Here is a 23017-nt window from a genome sequence, read left to right as displayed (position 1 = left end):
CAATTCTATGTATCCTTCCATGAGGTTTCACTATGCAGAATTATACTGTAGGAACAGGCCAGACATTTTGTTAAACAACTCACTGAAGGAGACGTGTGAAGTTGGCAGGCAGAAGACTGGGTTCTGAAGCAGCACAAACCAAAATCCAGTTCCACCCATCTTCACTAAACCCCAAAAACTACCTCAGTGACCAGAAACATGGAGTGGGTGAAAAGCAGACAACCCCCTGCACTGTTAAAGGTTACATGTAAAGATATGCAGTATGTGGATACTGCTGACAACTCCTAACTGGGTACTGCACATGAAGAGTAAGAACAGAACAGAGCAGGAGTTGAACCAACAAGAAGTATGCTCTCACTCCTTGGAGTTTAAGCTTATTCAGCTGTAAGAGGGATGCAGAGTGTTATTTTCAGCATGCCAGTGTCTTTACACCAGTGCTAGAGTATACCAGACAAAAACAGGGAGAGACTATGGCTAGGGGCAGCACTGAAGCTACTTTGTTCTGCAGAAAGAAATTCAGAGGGGAGTGGCAAGAGGCAAGGGAATGTTGCCTGAACTGCATGCTGCATGATAATGCTATCTTGTTCAGGAACAGCCTATAAAATATTCAGTGGGTATCTCTTTCACTGACCTGATAAAATGCATAGCTTGGGGCCAAAAAGGTTCACTCTGACATTGCAAAAAAATTTCCACTAGGAATCTGATGCAAATTAACACCAAGCAGAAAATTAAGAAAAACATTAGGAAGACTTTAAAACAGCAAACCTCTCCTGAAAAAAAAAATTGTTTATTCTACACTGTGAGTAAAACCAATAATTACAACACCAATGAAAAAAGCTTCTCTCTCCCACAGGCAAACTAGCAATTAGCAACATACTACCTCCAGCATGCCAACAATGAAGGAACTCTGCTTTGTTTCAGATAATCCCCAAGTAAAAGAACCACATTCAGGTTCACCATGAGTCCTCAGCAAAGAACTTGCTAGCATCAAAAACTGCCTGGGTGCAGGATCAGTTTAGGAAGACTGTCAAAGACTGAAGGTGGGTTCTGCATGCAGAAAAGAGTAAGAGAAAAGCAAAGCAGATTTGCCTCTTTGGTCTGCTGCCACTGCCTGTCCAGTTTGGTCCAAGAGTCACAACACATTGCTGTCAACTCCAATGTTGACTTACTTTCTGGGAATTTTAAAGATGTTGCCCAATTCAGTCTAACATGGCACACAGACAGAGGTTCCTTTTGAAAAAAGAAGACTTATGTTGGTTTCTATTCATGGCTACTAGTCCCACCTTCAGGAAACAGCATACGCTCAAAAAAGGCACAGGTCTCCGAACAAGGTATTTCTAAATCAAGTAAGAATTCAGTTGAATAAAACAGGGAAAAGAAAGATTTAAGTTTCACACAAGTCTGTAGTGTCTGAAGTACATTTAAGGGTGCTGAATTTAATCTGTCTGAAGTGGACAAAAATGACAAGGCACAATAGTAACAGTGCTTTTACTCAAATTTTAATAGGGATGGGTACATTTATTATACTGTAAGCCAGTTAAAATTTTTCACTGAAATTTTATTACCTTAGCGAATAAATTAATGGTCAGTTGAACAAAAAAAAGCAGGATTTGAATAAAGATACTACAAATCCTTGGAGGAATCTTTCCACTGCTACAGTTACTGCTTTCACTGACACACACCCAAAAATCTATTGTGATGACTTATTTCTCCAAATGCCTTCCTTCATTGCAGCACCTGCAATACTTCAATCACTAACTCATTTAATGACTTATAGTCCATTATCAGGTGGGCAGCTCTTTGGTAAAGGTGTGGCAACTGATTCTTTGCTTTCTGTTAACGCTCGCGGCTGGTGGACAAAAACACTAAACTTGACACCTTGGTTAGCTGCTGCCCTCACAAACCCACTATTTGCAGTCATGGTGATGGCTTTTAAAGTGTCTCCTGTCCCAAAAATGGTTAAAGAACGGCTGTTAATTTTTGAACTAGCCACAAGTCCTAAGGCACGGTCAGATGGCTGATCTGGCACCACATTAATTCTTTTAACAAGCAACGCAGCTCGCTCTTTCTCCCCGGGTCCTCCAAGTGTTTCCAAGATGGACTGAAAATCTCTGACAGCAGATTCACAGGCAAAGAGCTCTTTCCCCTCCATGAACTTCTCTAGCTGAGGCAGGACTCTCTCCTTCCTTTCTTGAGCTGCTTGCTCTGTAAGCACTTTTTCTTTGAAGACGAAGTAGCAGCCACCATAGCTCAGAGCAGAGACATAGGTAATTAAGGTAGTGATGTCCAAGTTAACTCTATTGCACACGTTTACTTTGATCTGGGTAGGAAAAGCAATGCTGGCCACTAAGTTTTCCCGGTCCACTCTGGTCACCTGCAGGAGTTCAGGGCCTTCTTCATCTGACTCGCTGGCACTAAGGTGCTGGTTTTCTGTAGATGGCTCTGCCAGGGAGTTCACAGCCACAATGTCTCCTCGCACAGATATTCCCATCTCCTTGAGTCTCTCTGCCATAGGACTGGAGACGCTGTTGTAGAATGCAAAGATTATATGGGGATTGCTGTACTCCACGGGCTGCTGACGGCTGGCTTGCAGGAAGTCCTCTGCCTGCTCAATAATGCTTTTGTCACCATATTGGCCTCTCCCCAGCCAGATGTTATGCAGAGCCTCAGCCTTCCGACCAATGGCCTTCACCCATGTGTGACCTCCATTTGCAACAACATCTACCACCAGTGTCTGTTTGTCTCCAAACCTGTCCTCATAGGCAAAGACGTGGAGGACACTGACAACATCCTCGAGGTTCTCTGCTGACTGAATAATGGCTTGGAGATGGGTAAGGTTGGTACTCTGCAGATGGGATTCTTTAATGGCCACCTTCCCTGCCTCCACCTTGTGTAAGAAGTTTAGCTCGGCTTTCAGTTTGCCACATAGTTTTGCCCCACCTTCTATTCTTCTTTTCTGGGATTTGGAAAGGGCTTCTGCTCTCTCGATCAATTCTTTGGCAATGGCGATTCTTTCACAAAGCAGGGACTGCACAGACATGTTGGAAACATTATTCCTATCAAGTGAAAGCAAAACAGATTGTTATTACACAGCCAAAAACAGTCAAAGAGGTCTTTGCAACAATATACACTGGGGTTGTGAGGTGAATTTAGTGCAACTGCTACCGATGGTATAAAGCACAAGCATCAGGAACCCCAACACAAGTCCCACTGACAAGTTCAATTCCTTTCCTTTGTCTCTGGGGGTCCAATCTACAGCCTCAGAAGATTTCAGTTCTCAGCAAGGGAGAAAAGCAGCATTCAGGTTTCCATACATACCTTACAAGTTTTTTGTTCTTCCTCCTATATGCAAGTCCTTCACTGTCACTTAGAGAGATCTCCACTCTCACGGGTCATTTGCAAAAGGGGCCACCCAGAGCACAATTAGAAATCCTGTTATGCCATAAATAAATCTTGCCTCTCGTTCTCACCACAGTCACCATTAAAAAAATAAAAGCTACCCACTGTGCTTAAAGAAATACCTATAAAATGTAACATCAGGTTCCACGCAAGTATTTTAACACAGCACAGAGAAAGCCCACTCTATTTCATGATTATGGGTAGCACAAAGCTCTGTCCTCTCCAGCTTCCACCTTAGACTGCACAACTCAGTGTGTGAACCCTGAACAACCTCCTGGCAAAGTTTCACCATTACACAGCATTATGACAGACTACATTTCATAATTCTAGAGCCAGATTATCTAGAAATCTTTGTTTTCTAAGTACTACTGGAGATTTAACATGTTGCATCTGGTTAGTCTATTCCATCACATCCATATTACTTTAATATGTCTCCCTGAGGAATGTATTGATTACTTAACCAGTGTGGGCTGTCTTTGAAAAATGAAGGATTCAACACTATGAATAGTGCAGTTAGCCTATTTTAAATCCCAACTATAAATGCTCCTGTAATTCTTACCTAAATTGTATATTGAAGAAAACTGGTATTAAGGAGCAAGACAAACATAAGTTCAAACACTTTTCCTCCCTGGAAGTGTTCAAGACCAGGCTGAATGGGGCTTTAAGAAAGCTGATATAGTGGTAGGTGTCCCTGCCCATGCAGGGGGGTTGAATCTTTATGGTCCCTTCCAAACCCAGACATTCTGATTCAGCTCAAAACAAGTGACAGGATACAGCCTGAGTCTTACAACTCAACTGTGGAGCCTTGCATCAAGCAGATGAAGTCACCTTTGCATAAAGGACAAGTTCAAATACCAGCAGCATTAATTACTACTGGCCCAGTCAATATTCAACTCCATCAAAATCTCCTTTTTCTCAAACAAAAAAGCCCAATACCTTCCCACACGACCTCTTCAGGGTCAGAGGGGCCAGTGAAATCAGTCCTTCACCAAAGTCCTCACCATTTCCACAGATTTATTCGTATGAGCAAAAACTCCACAGTTGCTACTTTGACACCTCCCACCACAGCAGCTTCAACTTCTGCAAACGCAACAAGGCTTCAAAACGAGGATTATTTCAAGATTTCTGGTGAAAACGAGCCCACAAACCCAGCAACTTTTTCAGCACAAAAATTGCCAGGTGGCCTCCCTAGCAGCCACAAGGCCTGAGACAAAGAAGTACGCCTTAAAATGAGCTGGGGGTAGGGGTGGAGGTAACAAAACCCTCCACTTAAATGCCGGCTGTCCGCAGGAGCCTCGGAGGACCTCTTACTAAGGCAGCCGCAGGCAGCTTGGGCGGGGACACCCACCCGCACACCAGCGGGACACGCCCGCCATTTCAGCCCGCCCCTCAGGGCCGGCCCCTCGCCCGCCACCCCTCAGCAGCCGCATTACATCTCTCCGGTCCCGCATCTCCCCTCGGCGGAGAGCGGAGGACACAGCTGCCTCTCTCGCCCCCGGCCCCACCTGGCCTGGCCTGGTCCGGCTCGGCCCTGACCGCGCTCCGCGATTACGTGGGACGGCGCCTGCGAGGTCGCGGCGCCATCTTGGGTGAGAGCCGGGTGTCCTCGGAGCTTGTCCCGGGCACCTCTCGGCGGCACCGGCGACCCCTGGTGAGCCCCGGCCGCGCCGCCTTGCCTCGCCCGCACCCGACGCACCGTCCCCGCAGGGCGGGCACCGGGACTGCAGCGACTCCGGGGCGTGGGCCTCTGCCGTCCTTGCCCCCCGAGTCACTATCGGGGCGCCACAAGCCCGAGGCAGCTTCGCCTCTCTGAGCGCTCCCGGGCTCCGCTCCCACCCCGCCGCCTTCCCCCGGTGCCCACAACCCATACTCACAACCCGGCGGCACCCAGCCTTCGCCTCGGACAGCAGCGGAAGGCGGCCCCGATCGGCGTGGCCTGGCGTGGCTCGGCCCGGCCCAGCACCACCCCCGGGGCCGCCGGGCGGGGACAGCCGCCCCACCCGCCTCGCCCCGGCCCTGCCGGTCTGGCGTGCCGGCACTCCGGGGCACGACTGTCCTCGAACAAGTATGTATTTTGTCCTGGAAAGTCTTTATTACGACGAAATAGTAGATTAGGTCGGAAATACCAGAGACAAATTAGCCTTGTCTTGAACTTTAGCAGGGAGGAAGCAACCGTGACTCAATGCATGTTGGGTCCGTGAAGTTCAGGTAAAAAAATTCTTAAACCAGCCTTATCAAACCATTAGGAAATAAAAGCGATTAAGTGTCCTCGTTTGCGCTGAGGTGCAGCCTACTTTTAATCCGTGTCTTCCAGACTTTTCCCATGCTGCAGCAATACTCTTGCAGCACAGGAGAGCCTTTACCCTCTCTCCACCTACTACCGATGGCTGAACCCTACAGCATTTGTCTCTCGTCCAGATGATTTCACAAGATCCTGCAAAGCAATAGTGAGCCAAACCAAGCTTTAAGGGGGTTACTGCACCACTATCAGATTGGAACCTACTTAAAGTCATAACTTCATGAAATGGTATGCTGATACCGTTTCTCAGATCCCAATCCTACTAGTTAAAAAAAAATAAATAAAATTCTGGTTTAAGTGTCACACTGTCCTGAGTCCCTTGAAGCAGATCATCTTCCATGACATGCAAATCAAGCACATTACCTATTTTAAGTGATCAGTGTCTCTTCTTTCAGATAACTGCACTTAGACCAAGATAAATGGAGCAGTCATACTTCATGATTAAAGCACCCAAGCTTGTAATTTGTCATTTCTCAGATATGAACAGCATTTGTCCACTTTATTCCCTTAACCCCCCCTTAATGTAGTGAGTTGTTTTACAAAATACAATGAATCTAATATTACATAACTAAAGAAATTAATTGCACTTTTTGAAAGTAACTACAGCCACCATGTAATCTGCACTAGTATGTCACTCCTTAAATTCTGAGGATTTTTAATGGGAAAAGATGAAAACTAGTTCCCTGGTGTTTAAAGGTGCCCTTTAAATGCTAGATAAAATTCAGTTACTATTCTAGACATACAATCATCTGAGTATAGCAACAATTTCATTATAGGATAAAACAGTTTATAAAAACCTCCACATTCCAAATTACATCACCTTCCCCATCAGAACAGTGTAGTATCAAGGTCTATCTGTCATGACTAAAATTATCTAATACTCTAAATATTAAGCCCAAATTCAAAATACTATGCATATTCTTCCTAAATTATACCAAGTCACATGAACTTTGCTTCTCTGTAGGGCTTAAGGTGTATTAAGGAGCTATAAGGCTCCTTAACAGTGTGAAAACCATTCTGCACAACTACCAGCTCGGTGGCTCATCAAAATGAGTGACAATAAATAAACCATTAGACTATGGTATAAGCCTACCCTTCTCATTTCACACAAAGCATAGAGCAATTAAATATTGCCACAGAAATTATGATGGGGGAACATGACAGCATCCCTCAGAGAGACAGCCTGAGAAAAGAACTCTTACAGAGAAGTTAGAACACATCATCTTAAAGCTTTTTGTCACAAAAGGAGACTGTGTACTAATGTATGGTAGCAGTGACAGCGTTCTCAGTTCTCAAGGCATGCTTCTATTTGTTCTCAAATAAAAAAGGTGCCACCATTTACTAATAATCAAACCACACATTATTTTACCAATTCAAACAGTTTACATTCCTATAAAGCATGGACTGAAATGACCTGGTACAAGATGACATTCAGAATGTCTAAAAATGTACTAAATTCACACTGCCACCCATTCACAATGTTTTTCCATAACAATATGGAGTAAAACCAATACCACTTCTGAACTACATACTTCAGTAAAACTACCCCAAGCGGCAGTTGTCTGTCCTCTATTGGGGTGGGAGGGAAGTGGGGAAAACACCTCAATATTTATACCAGCTAACAGGTATCCAAAGGGCAGTGCTTTCCTTATGCAGAGCACAACAGTTTCCATACAGTGCACAGAACAGTGAGTATATTTAAATTATTAAAGCACAGGAAAAGATAGAAGATACTGGTTGTGTTTTGGTTTTTTATTTCCTCCACCACCTGTAAAACAAGTAAAATTCTACAAATGGGAATTGTTCAGTTATTAAAAAACAAAAAAAACCAACCACAGCCCCCTTAAAACATTGTTTTGTCACACTGTCTTGCTTGCTTTTTACTACGCTATTGCAGCCAAATAGTCCTTAACCTCAGTTGGAGTCAGCCTCCTAAAACCAGCTTCATTGCAGATGCCAACTTCAATGTTGTCTTCTGTCATTTGCCCTTCAAAGCTCTCCTGTTAAAAAAAAAATACTGTTCAATGCATCACATCATTGATTACGTAACAGGAAGAAACTTATATCTTAAATATTTTGCTAACCTTCAGTGTTAAGATAGCTGTATGAATGGCATCTTCAAGCTCCAAATCTTCATTGTATCTATAAACAGAAGTTCATTATTTCAGCATGGGACAATGGTCTTTGCAAATCCTAATAATCCTGTAGTTTCTAAAACCCCAAACACTACTGAAACCTTCCTGTTCTTCATAGAAATTTTTGCTTAGTTTGTACGGACTGTGATATTAACAGTCAGAATTATTATTTGCAAAAAAAGTACTTCACTACTTTTCCTACTGACACTATAGAATAGTACCTTTGCAAAAACAGTCAATACTGCACTGAATTCATTTACTGCACTGAAATAAACTTCCATAAATACAAAATCTGGAGTTTAAATAAAGCAGATTTCCTCTTCATGGGAAGGTAAACTGGAAGCATCATATCAAGTATTTTAAAAACTTTGTTCTGATAATCTGCATTTTTTATCTAGCTGTTCTACATGGAACAAAACAGCTAGTATAATTTCCAAGTATCAAATACATTACCTTTTCTCAAGGAATGTTTTCCCATTGACATAATTTTTTCCCATTGCTGTTGCTTTCCATGCAAAGTAAGCTCCCTGTAAAAGCAACAATCTGTTGAATTATTTTGTGTAACTTAGTCAAACATTACATACTCAGATATTTCATAAAAAGTATAGAAGAAATTATGTGAACACTGAATGTTCTGAGAATACAGGAGGCTATTTTGCATCATATCTAATTTTATGTGAAACATATGCTGTGAAAATGTACAAAACATTTGTATAAAGCCCCACTTATTTTCATCCTCCCATTACTTCGAACAATTCATTAAATCATTAGCATAGTTCTGGTTTAGGATTCCCTAAACAAAAATACTATGTTTGCCTTTGAGAATGACTATAGTCCGATCTTTCTTGAGGCTCACTCAATACAGTCATCTCTTTTAAGATTACGTAGTGTAAACAACTTGTTGCAAGTCAGCCATCAGATTTATCTTGGCTACTAATAGGACATATAGCCACCACTTCTCTCCTCTGGAAAAGACCATCAGCAGTTCTATGCTTCAATCAAGGTGCCCTACACAAGGCATCTGCACTTTGCTTTTTACATTCAAATAGTGACAACTTTCTGAAGCTTATCAGTGATCACTAAAGCAACCATGGGTTTTGTGTGAGCTAGTGTTACAACTCTCACATGCATCAAAGGGGAGTTTTCCAGAAGTGCAGCACAAACACAGCAAAACCCCTCACTTCAATTAGCCACTGACACTAAATACTGAAGTACTTTCATTACTTTTCATGAAGCAAAAGGTCTTGGCATAAACTGCATTCAGATTAGGAAACTGTAATTTAAATAGCATAAGCAATCACATTTTTTTTTCTGGTAAATGCTGCAGAATGCCACACTTGCTAACAGCTAAGATGGGAAGACATGAAAAGGGATGGTGATCTCCCTCAAAAACAGCTGCTGCCTTGAGGGACACCTCAAGCAACACATGCACATATATAGACAGAAGGTTCCAGGCTTCCTCCAAGCACCTACTGACTTCTGACATTTTGTTAAGAGATATTTTGCGCTAGCTTTGGATTCTTTCTTTCATCACAGAAAACATTTCATGAGCGCATAAAGTTTTAGAAGCAGAATTTATAAATGGAAGATACTTACAGATGGATCCGACTGAAACAAATAGGGCCGCCCCTCATTCCAGCCACATATTAGCAGTGATACACCAAAGGGACGAACACCACTACATACATAAAAAAAACAAACAAAAAAAGAAACTTAAAGCAAACTATCACAGCTGATATGCAAAATTTATTCAATGTAAACCAACAATGACTAACTTATTCTGGATGTGTTCCCACCACCCCAGAGGAGGGATCAGGAATAACTAAACCAGCCAAGAGTACAAAACCAACAGCATGCTGCCTTGTTGGACGTACTGGTTTGCAGGAAGACCCTATCTCACCCACTGCCAGCTCCTGCTCTTTCTGACAGCCTACTCTTTGTGGACATCTGCCACTGCAAAACTGTCTTTCAAACGCAAAAAATCAAATCATCTCATAGTTACTACTCTTTACATTTAAGCAACATACCAATTATAAGCAACTTGAAACTTCAGAAAATGACATACCCAGACTGTGTGTATTCCTGCATCACAGAAGCAATTCTCTGTACTAGCTGAGCTGTTGGAATGGGCTCATGGTAAACCAAGTAATATTGTTGGGCCAGTTTCCGAGCTCTGTGCACAAGTACTCTAAAAACAAAGACAAAATTAGTATGCCAAAGGAATCCCAGCTAGTTGTTACAACTACAACTAAAAACTTGTAATAAGCACTATACTAAGGAGTTATACATCTGGCATAACACCAGTGTAAGAAAACACAGACTGCTGGTTTGTCTTCATCAGCGAAGTGATCTCTGAAATACTTAAACTGAATCTAAGGTTGAATTACACTGCAGTTCATTCCCTACTCATGCTTTAGACAGGCTATTTGAATATATTAAGAAAAGTTTTGAATAAATTTCATACACAGAGGAATAGAATGCTACTGAGAAGGAACCAGCTAATTGCTATCTAATGCATTTAAATGGTAACCAAGAATTATTTTTAAATACCTGTAATCTGGACCCATACCACTGTACACTAAGCCTATATGTTTGGTAATTGGTTCCACTTTGTGGACACTCCTTTCATCATAAAGAATGGATTTCTGCTTCTTCTCCGTTGCCAACACCACTCCATTTGCAGCTGGAAAGGAAAAAAATTTGGTTTTGGAATTTTTTTTTAGATATTAAACTGAAATTACAGAAAGCAGTCAAACACAGAACAAGTTTACTGAACTGTAAAAGATTTTGCTCCTACCTAAAAAAAACCCTTCAAGTTTACAATCACATAAAATACATACTTAAATGCATCCACCCAACACATTGTTTCTCATTTTAAATAATCACACTGCTCCCATAATCCCACTCTAAAGATTCTGAAGCACATTAGTAATTGAGCAGTTGTTACTTTTTTTGTGCAATTTCTCTATATATGAACACACAGCTAGAGTTCTTTACTTAAGAGACAGGAATGCAAGAAAAAAAAACAATTGTCTGCTTCTACCAGCTGAGCTTTAAAATCACCCAAGCAATTTTCTTCTTCATTTAGCATGGAGCATTATGTTCTCTTCTTTCTTAAAAAATGTTGAGTTGCAGAAAAAAACATGAAATACTAAACCCACTAAAACATGTGAAAATCCTCTGAAAGAAAATCAAAATCAAAATTGCTTGTCAGAAGCAAACTGACAACACAGTATATAGTCCAACCTACTTTGATTCTCCCAAATGATACTCGGAATCTTGAATCATTCACTAGTGTAGTTATTTTCTGAATATACCTTTAATCCCAACAGATGGAGCTCCTGCAGCCACTGCAGCCAAAGCATATTCAATCTGAACAAGCTTTCCAGAAGGACTGTAAAGGAAAATGTAAAAGTAAGCATAACAAATGCTCAACTGTTTCTAGAACCATCCGATGCTAACTTGCTTTTTAGCCTCTTTACACCTAGCACCAGCATATTCTACTCAGAATTAAAAAACATCTCAAGTCTGAAGATTCACAACAGTATCTAAAAGAAGTGAAATGGTTCAGCACAGAACTCCCTGCTGCACAGTGCTACTGGGACAGTCACACAGGACCTGTCTACAACCCTGATGGACACTAATGTGCCTCAGATAGAGAGCAGTCACTGGGATGCAAGCTGAAGAGTGACAAGTCTGTTCTCCATCCTTATAGCATTTTAAAAGTTTGCCACTCAGGGAAAAATCTTCAAAGCTTGTCGTGCCTTTCCACTGAAATGGCATTGCACATGGAGTTTACAAAAGTTTTCAAGACACCTATATTCACTGCTGGAAGGTACAAGCAAAACATAGCTACTTGCTTTGACTGAGAAGCACACATCAGGTCAACAGCACAAGACAGAAACAGTTCCCATTCCGTCCCCAGGTATTCCTACACTTGGTTTTGGTGATCCATGTCCTTCCAGTAACAAACAGAATCAACAGAACAGAGCAGCAGGTGTCAGGATGACAGAGGAACTCATTCAGAATGAGGATGATGAAGGGGCCCTTTCCTGATCCCCAGGAACCAGTACAGATCCAATCACTCATTGAACAAATGAACTTGCAAATGGGATCTATTCTCTGGCCTGTATTTGACACTGCAGATGCAGAAGTAAAATTGAAAATCGTGTAGCTCAGTGCTTAGAGAAGTCAGAAGAGCAAAACAAGCAATAATAAATTAGCGTAATTATTTATAAACCCCGTATAAAGGTGACAAAGGTTACTTTGTACATGGAACCATGCTACATCTAGGCTGTGCACAACAGAACCTGCAAAGAAAGCACCACCTGTAAAGTGCAGCAGAAGGTGAAACAAACGATTTACAACTCATCTGAAGGATTCTTCCATTCCCACATTTGCAAACTTTCTTGTGAAGCAAGCTCTCAACACACCATATCAACACGCATTTCCAGTTAGTTCAGAAAGACACAATTATTACCCAGCCAAAAGCCTGGGTATGGGGACCCAAAATTTGCTAAACCGTTGCACCAAGGTCTCGCTATAAAGCCCTACCAGTGACGAGAGAGACCTTAGGTCGGCACCACATAAACTGTGACTTACTACACCGAGAGGAGATGCGAACAGCGACTGCACTTGGGACTCGGGACCCACCACATCCCCCGCCTCACTCCCCGGCTGCGCCTGCAGCCCTTCAGCTCCCGAGGGCTCCTGGCAGCTGCGGCAAACACCCTCCTCAGGGGGAGATCAAGCCACCTGATCCCTATGTTCGCCTCTCCTGCCCGGGTCCCGCCACCGCCTTCCCCCCACACTCGCAGGCCCGGCTCCGCGGACACCCAGGGGACGCCATGACTCTGCAAAGTCCCCACCCCGTCCCACCCCGCCGACGGAAGAACGCTTCGCGTAGGCTGTGCGCCGGACTGCCCCTGACCTGCCATCCTGCCCGCCGGGAGCTCCGGCATGGAGCTCTTTCCCCCCTCCCCCGAGTACCTGAAGGTAGTGAGGGAGAAGCTGTAGCCGCGCTCCGCCATCTTGGATCAAACCCCTCCGCTCCCCTCCGCGCAGGCGCAAGCGCTCCTCCTGCTTCCTGCACGAGGACACAGCGAGCGCGCTGATTGGCAAGGAGGAGGAGAAGAGCGGGGCATTCCGGGAAGCGGTGCCGGACTCCCCGGGGGAGTCCGCCAGCCTACACCGCCCTACCCCAGGATCCTCGTAGTGGGAGGGATGCTGGGACTTGAAGTCCTGGTCTCCGCCCCTGCTCACACGCCAGGCGCTCAGGGCACTCGGTTTCCCAGAGGGCTCAGCGGCAGGAGCCGCGCACCCTCCAGTGAGCGACTGCCTTCCCCTCCCCTGAAGGCGGGGCGGCGGAATGGCGGCGCTTGTGGTGTTCCCGTCTCTGCCTCGCATTCGCGCTCTCCTTCAGCGCTGCTGGGGCCGTCTGGAGCGCGGCCTCTTGCCGGGTCTCTCCGGGGGTCAGAACCCTCCTTGGGGTGGGCACTCGGCTTTTCTTCTCTCGGCTCAAAGAGAGGGCGGCATCCTGGCTGCAGGGCTGGGAAGAGTGAGGGAGCGGGGCGGGAGGCGCCGCTTGGTGTTCTGACCTCCTCGCTGTCAGGGGGTGTCAGAGGCGCCCACTTTCCTTGTCCGCAGGGGAAAATGGGTTTGGGCGTAACGAATTTCCTTCTCGTTTTCCTTCAGGACCAGCGCTAGCTGTCCAAGCTCCCGCTTTTCTTCCACAGCCAGCAAACGACACAAGCGAGAGTAATGAGGCACCAAGCTTGTTAGATAGCATCTTGTGGATGGCGGCGCCAAAGAAAAGACGCACCATAGAAGTGAACCGCTGCAGGCGAAGAAATCCCAATAAGCTTATAAAAGTAAAGGTAATCTCCAAATTTCCACAAGGCTGTGCTGCCATTCAGAGAGACTTAGACAGGCTGGAGAGTTGGGCAGAGAGAAACATGATGAAATTCAACAAGGGGAAGTGTAGAGTTTTGCATTTGGGGAAGAACAACAAGATGTCCCAGTATAGGTTGGGGGCTGACCTGCTGGAGAGCAGTGTAGGTGAAAGAGACCTGGGGGTCCTGGTTGACAAGAAGATGACCATGAGCCAGCAATGTGCCCTTGTGGCCAAGAAGGCCAATGGCATCCTGGGGTGCATTAGAAAGGGTGTGGTTAGTAGGTCAAGAGAGGTTCTCCTCCCCCTCTATTCTGCATTGGAGAGTCCGCACCTGGAGTATTGTGTCCAGTTCTGGGCCCCTCAGTTCAAGAAGGACAGGGAAGTGCTTGAAAGAGTCCAGCGCAGAGCTACTAAGATGATTAAGGGAGTGGAACATCTCCCTTATGAGGAAAGGCTGAGGGAGCTGGGTCTCTTTAGTTTGGAGAAAAGGAGACTGAGGGGTGACCTCATCAATGTTTTCAAATATGTAAGGGGTGAGTGTCAGGGAGATGGAGTTAGGCTTTTCTCAGTGGTGACCAGTGATAGGACAAGGGGTAATGGGTGTAAATTGGAGCACAGGAGGTTCAAGTTGAATATTCGAAAAAATTTTTTTACTGTAAGGGTGACAGAGCCCTGGAACAGGCTGCCCAGGGAGGTTGTGGAGTCTCCTTCACTGGAGACATTCAAAACCCGCCTGGACACGTTCCTATGTGATGTACTCTAGGTGGCCCTGCTCTGGCAGGGGGGGTTGGACTAGATGATCTTTCGAGGTCCCTTCCAACCCCAAGGATTCTATGATTCTTGCCACCTCATTAACTTCATGTCATTTTTCTAATGGTAGAGAAACCTGTTGGAGTGATGCTTACGCCGATTGTTTTTCATCTCTCTTATTTTTGAGTGTCAATGTGTTTAATACTCACTGAAAAAGCTTTTTGGGGTTTGTTTATACATAATCATAGAATCATAGAATTGGCTGGGTTGGAAGGGACCTCTGAGATCATCAAGTCCAACCTTTGATCCACTACTGCTGCAGTTACCAGACCATGGCACTGAGTGCCACATCCAGTCTCTTTTTAAATATCTCCAGGGACGGAGAATCCACTACTTCCCTGGGCAGCCCATTCCAATGCTTGATCACCCTCTCAGTAAAGAAATTCTTTCTAATGTCCAACCTAAACCTCCCCTGGCACAACTTGAGACCATGCCCTCTCATCTTAAGTGCTTAAATGGAACTGTTATCTTCAAAATACTTTGGAACAGGCACAACCATCACGTGGGGCAGTCTGTGGTTAAATAAACAGGGATGATTCAGGTGCAAGCCGACAAAATGTGAATTGTAGCTAAACAACTAACATAAATAGAAGAGGTCTGCACCTTTTGTACATCTAATTGAGTTAATAGGTTTTCAGTCTTCCAAATATCAGTAGACATAATGATGTGGGTATTGACTTCACAGGCTATTTTTAGTAGTAGTAGTAAGTAGTTTGATGTAGCAATACATAACAGAAAATAGAAGAATAAATTTGAAAAGTCAGTTGAATTTCTGTTACTTCATTCAACATTTTTAGTGGTTTGTGATTGTTCCCTGTTCCTTTTGTCACTGTTGTTCAAGTTACAATTTTTTTCTGTTTTCTACTGTCTTTTTTAGAGAAACATAGATGTTTGTCCTGAGTGTGGAAACTTGAAACAGAAACATGTCCTTTGTGGCTATTGTTATAAAAAGGTCAAAGCAGAAACTCATCTGATACGTCTGGAAATACGGAAAAAGGAAGGAGGACCATTTAATACTCCAACTGTAGAGACTGTTGTCCTTTATGATGGAGAGAAGCCCACAGAGAAAGATGAAGGCAAGCGGATCATTGAAAGGGCCAGGAAGCGCCCGTCTTGGTTTGTTCAAAATTGATGCTGTTGAACTAAAGCTAAACCAAAGCAGTTGCTACAGCAAGAAAAATCATAGTTTTCAAGAAAGTTTTCTTTGTTTTGTTCGCCCAGTGATGTTACAGGAAACCTGGGAACTTTGGGAAGCCTGTTTGAATTTGGTGTCATGCCATATGGTGGGTCAGTCATGTGTTGTTTCTGTAGCATGCATTAGGAAATGCTTTTCAGTGATACATCATAGCAGTCAAAAATTAAAGAGAAATCAGGATCTACCTTGGGTTTGGACATCTACGTACAGTATACTTAGAATTTGTATGCTAGAGTTCTGTGCTCTTTCTTTAAATAACATTCTTTTTAACAAAGGAAAAACATTCACAGATGTAAAATAAAATACATTAAGTTTCCCTGGGAAACCTGCATTCTGTTTTTGAGTTCTGCTCTTTCAGAGGTAAAAAAAAAAAAGAAGGGAGAAAGAAAGCTCAAAGCCAATGTTGATTAGATAAAAGAGATATTAGAAGGAGATACATTATTTGATTATTTCTTTGGCTCTTAACAGTATCTGCCTGGATCTTTCCACAGTTCTACTGTTTGAGATACTCTGTGATATTCCCGATTTTGAGTAAAATACTGCTATGTAGTATTTTTGCTTTTTCTGTGCCTGACTGAAGGTTGTTTCTTGTTCTTGTCAGTATTCAAAATAACTTTGTGTCTTAAAGGGACACAGTTCATTGAAGTAATGAATTGAAATACTGTGGCTGGAAACCTGTAAATCTGACAGGGCTCAAAGCTGGTTGTTTGCAGCTGTTGGCGTTAAGTAGTCTGGGTGCTCGGTTTGTGCTTGGAAATCCAGGAAGAAACGCGATGCCTTCCTGTCCTGAGACTTCCACAGAGCGCGGGCAGCTCTGCCCTCTGCTGTCCGCTGGTGCTCTTCAGTCAGCACTTTGCTGTCGGTGTGCGGTTTAACCACACTGTAGCACCATTTGATTTAAGATTAAAACTGTTTTCAGTTTTAGGTTGGGATTTCAAACGGTGCTGTTTGATATTACAGTTCAGCCATTTTAATACCTATTTGCAGACAAAAAACTCATGCCAGTTTTTAACACTGGCTGGCTTGCCCTTGTGTTTCCTTGGTCCTTGAGTGTATCCACTCCTGTGTTGTCCTAATTTGGGGAGCTGTGCTGACAGAGGACAGTTCCCTGGCTTTTTGTGGTTTTTGGTTTCAGTGGATACTTCTCTGTAACTTGGTTCAGGTCAGGGTTAGAAAGTGTCAACGTGTGCAGTAGGAATACAAAAGTGAGGATGCAGGATTACACTTTCCAGAGTAGCCTTCATTTGTATATGAGCCATTTATGGCTGCTTTAAGGGGTGGGCAGGCTCATGTGTGCTTTAACACTTCACTTGTGCATCCCTCACTCTGGATTCCATGTTCTGAAACATAACTGGTGGGAACAGATGATAGCAGAGATGTAACGTTTCCTCCATAATATAAGGAAATAATGCAAGCTTGTGGGTATAAACTGACACTAACTATATGATGGTATCCAAGCAGACAGCAGAAGTTCTTTTTGGTTTGTCCAAACAGTATTTAATCCAGTCCTGTCTGCTTTTCACTTGTTCAGAACTGAAGCCAATAAAAAGTGGCAAATCAGGAGTCAGAATGGAAAGCTGACTTTTGAGAGAGCTCTGTGGGATGAGACTGACGTATTCAAGGTGGCATTAGTCAAGCAGTAAGAGAGATGCATCATCCTGATGGAAAGGTGTGTATGTATTTTAGAGTGAGGTGGAGGTTTTATGTTTCTTTGTCCACATACTGTAGGAGCAATTACACCTTATTTTCTTAGATGCTTTTTATATATTTTTGACAAAGGTTCTGTGGAGAAATAAGTGAAATTAGTCTGGGATGCTGAGAGTCATGGGTTAATTTCTCAGACGCACACAGGTGTTTTTTAAAAATTTAAATTCCCTAAGCGTGAGAAAGGATGTGGTTTCTGCTAATTAAATAATAATTATAATTGGCAGATACTGTACCAGTTTATTGAATCAGTGAAGCGATGAAGATGTTTAACATAATACTTACAAAACATGAGTGAAGTTAGGCTGTGTTAACACTGGACATTTTAAAACACTTACAAGGTCATGCAAGGTTAGGTCGTTACTCATTTCCCTGCCATACTGCTTATGTTAGTACTGCATCTGTGCAATCCAGGCAAGAGGAGATGCCTGATGATGTTTCACAGTTTTCATAAGCTTTCTGAGTAATGTGGGTAAATAACAGTTATTAAATGTCTGGTGTTCATGGTCTCTAAAAGAAAGAAATAGAAAAAACTGTCAAAGATTCATACATGCAGTTGTTATAGTACAAGTTAATTTTCAGAGAAGTAAACTTTTCAGTGAGGAACAGTTTAGTTTAAATTACTTTTCCTTCAAAATAACTTTTCCTTCAAAAGAAGAGGAGTACAGGAAAGCTCACTTTCATAGGTTTGTTTTATTAAAACTGACAATACAAAGCTCCGTTAGGTGAAACAAAAGAAAAAAAAAAAAACAGAATTCCTTTAAAACACATAGTTTAGTCTATTGCTTGAAATAAGCCCTGTTTTGTTGTTTTGGTTTTTTTTTGTAGTTTGAAATATAAATTGCAATAGTGCTTACATATAAACATACACTTTTTGAAACAACATAAATTAAAACTAACAAAACCCAGTCTATGTGTTACAAATGTTGTACTGCACAATCCATTTAGAAACAAAAATTGCATGCCTCAGAGGAACTTCTGGTACAATGAGAGCCTGCAATTTGAGAAAGGCATGCTGAGAATGTCTGAAAATTTCATATGATTTTATACATACTGCATTTCATTAAGTTTTTCTTCTGTAGGGGTTTTACTATATTAAAATTATTTAACATTTTAGAAAGAACTAGGAAGATGATGTAGTGTCCTTAAGTACAAGGATGCAAGTTGCTAAACGGATTTGTATTGTGCTAAGATCTGCAGAGATAGAGGTGATCTCTGGCAGTTGTCAATTACAATATCCATAGGGGCTGAAAAAACAAGTTTCTCTTTAATTTCCCATTTAGCAAGGAAATCCTAATAAAAAGGTTTCTGCACAGTCCCCATTTATTCTGCTGAGCACACTATGCCAGCAAGAGCTGGCAGTGGATATAAAATACACTTTAAATCACTAGGTGGCAGAGGAGGGTATCTTTCTGGTGAGAAACAGAAGCCAAAGATCACTTGTGAGACAAGAAACCCTCAGTGTCAAATTCAAGAAAGTTGCACCTATGTATTCAAATCTGCAAAACAACTAAATTTGCTGAGTACTAAGAATAATATGGTAGTTTTTATGGGACATAATCTATTGCATTTATTGTTCTGACCAAATTTCATTAGCTCTATACTGAGAACTAATGCACTGGCTTTTGTGTGTATTTAAGCAGTTCTGCTCTTAGCTGGGAGAATTGTTAGAAATTGCAGTAGCACCTATTGCTTTCTCCTCATGAGACCATGGAGCTCGTTTTCTGTCTCTTAATTACAGATGGCTTTCTAAATTGTGTTGCTTTATATGCCTGGTATATTCAGTTAGTTGGCAGCTAGAAAGTCATGCAGATAATAGGTCTGGCAGCATTCCAATTGATTCCAAGGTATAACTGCCTTGAATTTGTAGATCCATAAGGACCAATTTGCAACCAGCAGACACAAAGTGGAAAGAGAAGTAAACCAATGTGGTGTTTACATGAGTAAGAGTTGTTCACAAGGGAATAGAAGGTTGTGTGCTCCATCTAAGTTTTAAAATATTTTAGGAGCACATGAGTAAGAAATGTGCCTGTATCTTTTGAACTTATTTAAGTTCTTTAAACAAAATCTTTAGATAATCCTTCTTTCACATCATACGGCTGCATCGTGTAGTTCATATAGTGAATGAGGTTCAGTAAATACAAGCTGGTTTTAAGCAATTTGAGTCTTAACCTGCCTAAGTCATTAAGAATGGGGCAAAAATGAGAGCAAAATGAATGAAAGGGATGAGAAGGAAGTAGGCTATGCACCAGTGATGGATCTAGTTTTCTCTGCTCTATGCATATTAGGAGGTTCTGTTGAAGTCAGTGAAATATAATTCAAGGCAGAATTTGGTCCAATGTACTGAAAACCTGGATATATGAATGTATGCAAGGATATGTATTTTTAGTGCAGAGCATATACCTGTGAAACTAGTGCTGGATACCAACTGTATTGACTTTACAGCTGGAAACTAAGATTGCATGTGAAGAATGCAGTAAATTGAGTTTGATCATTGAGTTGATGTTCAACTTTTGATCACAAAAGTGATCAAAGGGCTGGAGCACCTCTTCTTTGAAGAAAAGCTGAGAGAGTTGGAGTTGATTAGTCTGGAGAAGAGAAGGCTCCAGGAGGAGACTTCATTGTGGCTTTTCAGTACTATCAGGAAGCTTATAAAAAGATGGATACAGGCTTTTTACTGCATCTTGTAGTGATAGTAGGGTAATGGTTTTAAACTAAAATAAAGTAGATTTAGACTAGATATAAGGAAGAAATTATTTGTAGGGAGTGTGATGAAACCCTTGAACATGTTGTCCAAGAGATTGTAGAAGAACCGTATCCTTGGAAACTTAAGGTCAGCTTGGATGGGGCTCACAACAACCTGATCTAGTTGAAATTGTCCCTGCTCATTGTAGGGGGACTGAAATAAGTGATCTGTAACAGTCCCTTCCAATCCAAACTATTTTATGATTCTATGAATGGAAGAAATTCGAGCAGCCTATCTTTCAGTTTGCCTTTATGTATGTGTTTAGAAGGAAAGGTAGAGGATTAATTTCATATTGAATGTGCTGGTTAAACATACAGAAGGAAAAGCTGAAACTGTTCTGGAGCAAAAGACCCAAAACAAAAGCTCTTGTGGAATTATTAGCGTATGGTATTTGACAAGGATTTCTCTAAAGTTCTCACTGCACAAGCATACAGAAATATTCTGTGTGACATGTCCTGGATATAAATTTGATTAATCCTTTGTGTGTCCTAGATGTAGGAACCCGTTCAAGAGGAATAGCATATGAAGAGCAGTGTGTGTCGTGGTGTAGGAAGGACAGTCAGTTCCCACTTACACAGCTGACACAGCTTTTACATCCATTCCCAAGGTATGCTAATGCTGTGTTTATTCCCAGCCCCATCACACAGGCTCATCAGCTTGTCTAGCAATATGGCTTCCAGCTTTATTTTCCATTACGGGGTAGCTCTAGATCACGTTATGTGGAGTACTTCCAGTAGCACTAAGGATTTTGAACAGGCTATTGGAAAGACGTGTTGTTTCATTTTATAATCTGGGATTAATACTAAATAAATACTAAAGAATAGTGGTTTTAAGAGGGCTGTGCTGAATTGCTTACGGCTCAAAATTCATAGACCAGTTCTATAGGAAAGATTTGTTCTAAATATAGTTGGGTCTGAAGTTCCTGCTCAGTTGTAATCAGATCAAGTAAAGCATCTAAGATGTTTTGAAGAATAATATCAGGTTTTGGCCCAATTAAAGATATCTTATAGAATTCTGTCACTCTTAAATGGAATAAAATAATACCTCGGTTTTCAAAAAGCCATTGGTTTCAGTAGGATTTCTTTTAAAGAAAATGGGAATTCCAAGTGACTGAGGCAGGCAGGCTGTAGAGAATCAGGCTGTTGTGTTACAAAGTAACTTAATGAGACCATGAAAGCAGGTTTTATTGCAATCAAAGAAATATAAAATTAAGCCTACAAGTTGGCAGCAGCCATCATGATACATCACTTGAGCCCATGCATCTAGCTTTGCCTTAGTCCTTTGGATAATTTACAAATGAAAAATGTAATATTTTAGTAGTTCAGTAGAATTCTGAGACATTTTCCCTGACTCCAAATAAATCCTTCTCAGATATTTTGTCCAACATGGGGAGGATTAACACAAAATTAGTACGAAAAAGAAATGGAGGAAGGAAAATGAGAGACTTCATTTTGGGCTGGAGACCAAGAAAGTACAGTTTTGGATAAGTACATATAAGTAAGAGGCATCCTGTTGCTGTGTGTAAGGAGTTAACACAAGAAACATACCTACATTGTGCAGCTGAGTGAATAGCTGCTAAGCATGCATGCATATGGCACTGCAGAAGCAGATGGCAGAGCAAATACCACTCCATCATGAGTCACTTTCATGTCAGCAATTTATATTGGAAGCTAAAAGGCCCAATTCCTACTTGACAGGTGTCAAACTGAGATGCAGTAGGGGCAAGTGAATTCCTCAAAATTACTCCCTCAGTTAGTGGCAGAAGGAGGACTGAAGCTATTAGCAGGTTATTGGCCTGTTGTATTCTCTGTTGTGTCACGGGTTAGGAAATAATGACAATTATCACAAGCAATGGCTATTAATCTAGCTAGGTTTATGTTTTGTTTTGGTTTGTTTTGTTTTCCTCTCTAAGCAGAAGTAAGCTGCTGCAAAGATACTGTATATACAAACACTTGTTAGGATGTAGGCACATCAGGGTCTTTATCCAGAGCTATTCAGATAAACTGAAAAAAGTCTGTTTTATAGTAAATTATGTCTCTTTTTTTTTTTTTTTTCTTTCACTTGAGAACAGGAGGAAAAACTGTGATTTTTGCAGGAAGCTTTCAAGGACCAGACTCGGTCACTTCTCATTTGCAGAATAGTGTCTTACCCTAAAAGAAAAGCCATTTTCTGCAGTGGGGTGATTTATAAGAGTATGACTGAGCTGAACAACTATAGCAGAATCTGTGCCCAGCAATCTTAAAATGTATGAATCTAAAAATAAATTTAGTCCTAGAATTAAAAAAAAAATCCTCCACAGATTAGATTCCCTTGGTCCAGGAAGAAGGTGCAAGACATTCTGTCTACTACGAAAAAAGTAACCAACTCAAACAACACAGGCAATTACAATGTTAAAAAGAAACAAAAACAACACAACAGGAACACAAGATCCAGAGATCATTCACAATTAAAACCAGCTGGTACCAATTTGCAAAAGAATTGGTTTCAATCACTTCTCAAAGAAAACCTTTTTCCTCTGAGACACTTAATGCTATAAACTATGAAGGAAGATAATTTGCTATCAGTTTTGCCCTTTTCTATCACAGAGGTGTACTTTTCTTTCAAGCCACCAGAGTGTATCTTTCCTCATCCTGCTGATTTGGCAGATGCTGGGGACCCCTTAATTTGTTGCTTAGGTTATATTACTATCAGATTCAAGAGGCAACCAATCAAAAATAGGTATTCTCAATCAAAGGTGGTGCAATTCTTTTCAGTTTATTGATCAATAATGACTCTAATTGCATAGGCATTGGATTTGTTAATATGATTTTCAATAATGCTATCTGTATCAGGAACA

At 41.8% G+C, this 23017-nt stretch overlaps 3 protein-coding genes across 5 annotated transcripts; 1 reads left to right on the top strand and 2 right to left on the bottom strand.

Annotated features, from left to right (window-relative positions):
* Window positions 1-1483: 1483 nt before the first annotated feature.
* C2H7orf25 (chromosome 2 C7orf25 homolog) lies at window positions 1484-5387 on the bottom strand. 3 transcript variants are annotated; one of them, XM_030444649.1, is made up of 3 exons: window positions 3959-4054; window positions 3319-3432; window positions 1484-3056 (listed from the first exon to the last, which is right to left on the bottom strand). In XM_030444649.1, the coding sequence occupies exon 3, from the start codon at window positions 3038-3040 to the stop codon at window positions 1772-1774; it is 1269 nt and encodes a 422-aa protein (XP_030300509.1). In that variant the 5' UTR covers window positions 3041-3056; window positions 3319-3432; window positions 3959-4054; the 3' UTR covers window positions 1484-1771. The 3 variants fall into 3 exon arrangements, with proteins under 3 accessions (XP_030300509.1, XP_030300511.1, XP_030300510.1); XM_030444651.1 differs by lacking the exons at window positions 3319-3432; window positions 3959-4054 and adding an exon at window positions 5274-5387; XM_030444650.1 differs by lacking the exons at window positions 3319-3432; window positions 3959-4054 and adding an exon at window positions 4336-4663.
* Window positions 5388-7429: 2042 nt separating this feature from the next.
* Window positions 7430-12961, bottom strand: PSMA2 (proteasome subunit alpha 2). Its single transcript, XM_008499377.2, has 8 exons — window positions 12823-12961; window positions 11151-11227; window positions 10384-10516; window positions 9899-10021; window positions 9430-9511; window positions 8287-8360; window positions 7783-7840; window positions 7430-7698 (listed from the first exon to the last, which is right to left on the bottom strand). Exons 1-8 carry the CDS (start codon window positions 12861-12863, stop codon window positions 7582-7584), a joined length of 705 nt encoding a protein of 234 aa, XP_008497599.1. The 5' UTR covers window positions 12864-12961; the 3' UTR covers window positions 7430-7581.
* Window positions 12962-13173: 212 nt separating this feature from the next.
* On the top strand, window positions 13174-16305 carry MRPL32 (mitochondrial ribosomal protein L32). The gene is made up of 3 exons (XM_008499376.2): window positions 13174-13322; window positions 13528-13709; window positions 15414-16305. The coding sequence occupies exons 1-3, from the start codon at window positions 13202-13204 to the stop codon at window positions 15666-15668; spliced, it is 558 nt and encodes a 185-aa protein (XP_008497598.2). The 5' UTR covers window positions 13174-13201; the 3' UTR covers window positions 15669-16305.
* The last annotated feature ends 6712 nt before the right edge of the window (window positions 16306-23017 follow it).

This window comes from Calypte anna, chromosome 2 (genome assembly GCF_003957555.1).
Source record: "Calypte anna isolate BGI_N300 chromosome 2, bCalAnn1_v1.p, whole genome shotgun sequence".
Taxonomy (NCBI): Eukaryota; Metazoa; Chordata; class Aves; order Apodiformes; family Trochilidae; genus Calypte; species Calypte anna.
The sequence above is the reverse complement of the archived record's forward strand: the minus strand, read 5'-3'. Positions and strand labels throughout refer to the sequence as shown.

Bases quoted from the DNA above. Each gene is read 5' to 3' on its own strand.
- C2H7orf25 (XM_030444651.1), bottom strand. From the start codon at position 3,040: ATGTCTGTGCAGTCCCTGCTTTGTGAAAGAATCGCCATTGCCAAAGAA.
- PSMA2 (XM_008499377.2), bottom strand. From the start codon at position 12,863: ATGGCGGAGCGCGGCTACAGCTTCTCCCTCACTACCTTCAG. The intron at 10,022-10,383 runs GTATTTAAAAAT...CTTTGTTTTTAG, and splicing joins GGTATGGGTCCAGATTACAG to AGTACTTGTGCACAGAGCTC. The intron at 7,699-7,782 runs GTTAGCAAAATA...TTTTTTTAACAG, and splicing joins CAGCTATCTTAACACTGAAG to GAGAGCTTTGAAGGGCAAAT.
- MRPL32 (XM_008499376.2), top strand. From the start codon at position 13,202: ATGGCGGCGCTTGTGGTGTTCCCGTCTCTGCCTCGCATTCGCGCTCTC. The intron at 13,323-13,527 runs GTGGGCACTCGG...GTTTTCCTTCAG, and splicing joins GGGTCAGAACCCTCCTTGGG to GACCAGCGCTAGCTGTCCAA. The intron at 13,710-15,413 runs GTAATCTCCAAA...TGTCTTTTTTAG, and splicing joins ATAAGCTTATAAAAGTAAAG to AGAAACATAGATGTTTGTCC.